Below are 5,000 nucleotides of genomic sequence, written 5' to 3' on the forward strand. Positions count from 1 at the left end.
CCTCCTGTGACTCCGTCCTGCTCTGCGCATTTCAGCTCTTACATGAGGTTGTTTCATGTCACGGTTGTTTTCTCCATATTAATAATAGTTATAATAAAAGCTCATATTCAGTCAGTGAATTCCCTCGCTTGGCATAAGGTCCTCACTTCTAAACTCGATCCAACTCCACCAGACTGATCTCCTTCCACAGACTCAGGCCAGAACTTCGTGTCATTTGAAGGACAGTGTAGACTACAGTAAAAATGTGTCGATGTGATTTAAGGGGTAATTTTCCCATGGCCAGTGGTACCGAGCTATGAGCACCAGCTTTTCCTCAGAGGAAATATGCTGTTCAGTATTACAGTATTATAAATTACAGTTTTATAGCCCTTTCTAGGTTTATTAATTATGGCAAATTATTTATTTCTAAAAATTAATTCAGTCGATTAATGAAGTGCTTTTGGTCACTCTTATTGAAGCAGATGGCAGACAATGTGCGTTCACATAACTGAAAAAACAGAACCAGTCAATGCTTTTGTTTAAACGCATTACACCGTGAGAGAGCTGATTTTAAAACTAGCTTGCAAGTCGATCCTCAAGCACTTTCCAAACTCAACAACTATTTCAATGAGTTGGGGAAATAAACGCTTAACAAACCGGATTAACTTTCAAGATACGATATTGACTTGAGTCTTATCGCTTCTCTATTTGGGTAAATCTCCACAGATCTTCAGTTTTCAGAATGATTCGTTTTACAGCGGATTCAAACGGTGTCTTTCAAATGGAAACCATGAATGGCTACTCCTTTTACAATTTGACTACTTTCGTCTGTGCCTTCGGGAAGAAAAGACTAAGGACATACAATGATTGGCACTAAATGATATTCAAACTATAAAGATCTTGACACGAAGCATTACTGCAGTCGAAAAGCACAAACCTAGAAACGCGAACGTGCGTGTGCGTACCCCCGGGAAAAAGGGGTTATTGTTACTCTCGCCGCCTAAAACCAGTCTTCCTGTGGACGGAAACGGGGATTGTACTCATTTTCAACCAACACAATTCAACGAACAGGCAGTGTGTGTGACGCCACAGCCCGCTAGATACGTGCAGCTTTCCCTGGTTGCGGTAGAAACCTGCGTGGAGCTTCAGCGAACAAGTAGTTAAGAGGTTAACAGAAAAAGAGCACCTCGCCCGTCTCCCCGTGGCAGAGCGGAAAGCCGCGCGTGTCCTTGACCGTCGGTACATTCAGCGGACCAGCGAGCTGTCTTCTAAAGTAATGTTATACACAAAGTCTCGGCGTCAACACTGATGACATACATCAAAAAAATACAGCAGTGAAAGGAAGGGCCCCTTTCATTTTGGTATAGAGGGACGTGGGAGAAAACGCCCTGCTTTTGCTCAGTACTATGCTACGCAGCTACTGACAAGAACTTCCCTTTCACAACAGCGGGTTAAAGCTCTGGAAATGTTACGGAGATTTTCTAGAAGTGCCAAATACACTGTAAAACATCATTTTACGAGCTGCGAGAGAACACATGCCTTCCGCATATCGGAATCACCCAAAACATAATCAGTTTTCATACAGCAAAGAGTGAAGGTATAATGCATCACAATTCGCAAGAGGGTACAAAAACCATGTATAAATCACCAACCCAAAAACAGTGTTACACATAATTATAATTGTAGGTGTAGGTTACGTATACTGTGGATAAACTGTACTGTCTCTACAATACATCACAGGAATGAAGAAACATCTCCAACTCGTCCAATCTTTTTAAGAGGACGAAAGAAACTTACCTTTGACTTGAGTTTCATATTCAGCTATTATCTCCTTGTCCTTTCGGAATTTCGCCGGAGACGTCATCTCTCTGTGATTTATTCAAACACGGGTAGTAACAGCGCTGTTGATAACTGTAAAAATCGTCTCAAAATAATTCCACACGGAAAGTGTAGCAAAGCTATCAGACACCGGTCCGCGAGTCTTCAATCCGCCCGCATTGTGACTTGAGAAGGAGTCTTATTCTTCGGGTATTTCTTAAAATCCTAGTGATTAATAAAAATAGAAGAGTCTCATTCCTGGACACAAAAAAAATATGCCCGCGAGCACAGCCAAGTCGCGTGCTTCCCAAAAGTTTCTCCGGATCGTCAGCATTCAAGCCGCGACGGAAAGGGTGTCATGTAGTGGATGTCTTCCTCCTGAAACGTAGACACGGGCAGGGTAATTGTTTAAAAACGCACCGAGGTGCGTTCACTGCAACGCAATGCTGACAGTGGCGCAGGATTACAATCCATGCTGACAGTTCAGAGATCGCAGGCTGAAATTAAACTGCAAACACATGGGATTCAATACTGATAGTCTGAAATTATAATTTACACCCTGTGAAATGTTCATATCACCAGAGCTAATGCCCCATATCCTTCACTGTTCATATTCGCTCTTTAAAAACATAACTAAATCCCAGACGTTTTTCAGAACTAAAAATCCTCTGTTAAATCCAACTGTAACTGCATCTGTAAACAGTCGCACTACATGAGAGATTTTTACACTTCAGACTACTCTTGACAAATGAATTGACAAAACTGGAACTGGAGTTTCAATCCAACCGGATTCTGCCACATGGATTATGTTCTTTCAGAATATCAAATAATTGCTACAGAACTTTCACGGCCAAATTGATGCTCGCCCAAACATTCTTTAAAAGATATAAAAAACTAAACTAACTAGCTTTGCAACACGTGCATGCACTTATTTCTCAGACCAACATCATTAACCTAGACATGCAATCAGTTGGCTGAACCTAAGTTATGGTTCTATAAACCGTACTGACTTTCAATAGCAAGTTAATTGCTTATTAAATAAATACGTCATAAAAATATAATTGGTAGTCTATTGTGGTTGGGCCTATTAGAATTTTTTTTTTTTTATCTTGATTATAATTACTTGTGTAATATACAGAAAGGAGACCGTGTAGATCACCACTGTCCCTTCAAATAACGTTGCCTTATTTAACGAGCTCACTAACCAACTAGTCCTTTGCTAGATGACTAGTTGTAGGCGAGACTGAATGATAACTAGCGAACTATCACGACTATGATCCCACTATCAATCGCTCCATCCCTCCTTTTGAATAGTTTCTGAAAACACATGTTTTCCTTCAAATAAGAGCAAACCTATATCACCCGTGCGGTTAAGCAGTAATAATACGAATATCTTTACCTCGGATGCAGGTTTCCATTTGGTTTAATTAAAGCTAATCTCAGCAAAATCCATAGTACGTCCACCTCATTGCTCCAACTTTGGAACATTTCTCCAAAGTCTGAAAAAAATAGCCCCACCCCTTTCCATGGAGCATAAACTGACCGGTATCCTCCATTGGCTGGGAATGTTAGAAGTGGCACATTATCTGACCAATTGGAATAGGAATGACGTTTCTCGTGTGAAAAGGCGGTGCTTTTCTGACTGTTCTTGATATGAACCAATCAAAATACGGATGGCCCGAGTAAAGAGGCAGATCGTGGTTTAACAAAATATCACAGCAAAATAACAACAATATTGTCAAAAGATGAAGCAGAAAGTATATAACACAATGTGGACTTAAATGAAGGCAAATCTAGTTTCATACTGATGCAGTGAAGAGCAGTACTCCGTGTCGGTCAGTAACAGTAGAAAATGAATGAAGTCAATCCATTGGTTATCTGTGCAATAATTGTTGACATTTGTACCAATAGCATCCGCGGATCTAGTTAAAAACCCTAAAATCGCCCAATCAGATTTCTAAACATAATTTGACGTGCCCTATCGTGTGTTTGCTGTGAATCTAGAGAGCCAATCATAATGTGAGATTGTACAGTTTGAAATTGTTTCAGGAAGTTTCCATCTGCTGTTGAATCAGGAAGGTATAAACAAACACAGACAAATGCTAGCTCGACTAGGCTAGCAAGCTCCGCATTAAAACCTCACTTACTCGCTTGTCTTCACACAGATTTGTTTATTTTTTTTAAAGACAAATTACCTATACTTATAAGGGAGAGATTCGTGCTTTATATGTAGAGATTGTTTTGTTAACTGAGCTAGCTAGCTACAGTAGTGAAATGCTGGTATAGTAAACCAGCACAGAGCCTACTGTTAGCTTACTTGATATTACCATCAGCTACTGTTGGCTACATATGCTAACTAGCAGGGTTATGTCACGGCTTAACTGCAGTTAGATAGCTCTAGCTAGTTATCCTAGCTACCTTGGTAACTGCAGCGTAGCTATCTATCTTGCTAACATTAGCCTGTTAGCCGATGAGCAGCTGCATTGTCCGTGTTGTTTGTTGTGGTACAGTAGAACCAGTGAAAACCAGCATCAGGATTTATAACTTAAGAGAGAGGAGAGTCAGTCCTCATGTCTACATCCAACTTCAAAAATAAATGTGTGTCTGAGGTGAGCTGTATTTATTGCGACAGCTTGCTCTGCACGAGAGGAATGAAAGCCGTACTTTTAGCAGACACAGAAATCGAGCTTTACTCAACGGACATACCACCGAACAGGTAAGTTGCTAACGTTAGCTAGCCTAGCCAACCTGGTTACCCAGCAAATTGCTTGTTATGTGTTTTGACAGCAACGTACGTAGGTTATCTGGTTACTAACTTACCCAGCGATAGACAGGGCATGTAATGATTCAATCAATAGTAATTGGCTGTTTATTTTTTGTTGGAAGCATCGTGGATGCTTAGCTCGGTAGTTATGTTAGCTAGCTAACTAGGCTAAGTTAGTAGCTAACGTCTTGTCGTGACGGTTACCTACCGCGTTGATGTTTTGGCCATCTGCCTATGTTACCTATTATAATTATATTGGCTAGCTTATCGTATAACGTTATTACCTCTTGAAATACTCAGATTAAACGGGTATTCTGTAGTAACTAGAAGTTGCAACTATATCAAGTTTGGAAAGGTTCGCATCCTTTCAAAGTTTTTCTACATTTTGTCCTCAGTTTAATATTATGATCTAATCATATTCACAATGCACACGTTATCC

The 5,000-nt window shown here is 40.3% G+C and overlaps 2 protein-coding genes across 3 annotated transcripts in view; one reads left to right on the forward strand and one right to left on the reverse strand.

The window, feature by feature from the left end:
• The window catches only part of srgap2 (SLIT-ROBO Rho GTPase activating protein 2), an 84,579-nt gene extending 81,291 nt beyond the window's left edge, over positions 1-3,288 (reverse strand). The window contains 2 exon segments of the mRNA XM_061219767.1: positions 1,777-2,175; positions 3,197-3,288. Coding sequence (XP_061075751.1) covers positions 1,777-1,843 — 67 coding nt within the window. The 5' untranslated portion in view covers positions 1,844-2,175; positions 3,197-3,288.
• A 601-nt stretch (positions 3,289-3,889) lies between these two features.
• The window catches only part of fam72a (family with sequence similarity 72 member A), a 7,205-nt gene continuing 6,094 nt past the window's right edge, over positions 3,890-5,000 (forward strand). For both annotated transcript variants that reach the window (XR_009704808.1, XM_061219885.1), the window contains exon 1: positions 3,890-4,513. Coding sequence is in view for 1 of the 2 variants with exons in the window: in XM_061219885.1 (XP_061075869.1) it covers positions 4,368-4,513 (146 nt within the window). In the remaining variant the exon portion in view is untranslated. The remainder of the gene's footprint in view (positions 4,514-5,000) is intronic.

The sequence above is a fragment of the Conger conger genome, chromosome 14 (genome assembly GCF_963514075.1).
Source record: "Conger conger chromosome 14, fConCon1.1, whole genome shotgun sequence".
Classification (NCBI taxonomy): Eukaryota; Metazoa; Chordata; class Actinopteri; order Anguilliformes; family Congridae; genus Conger; species Conger conger.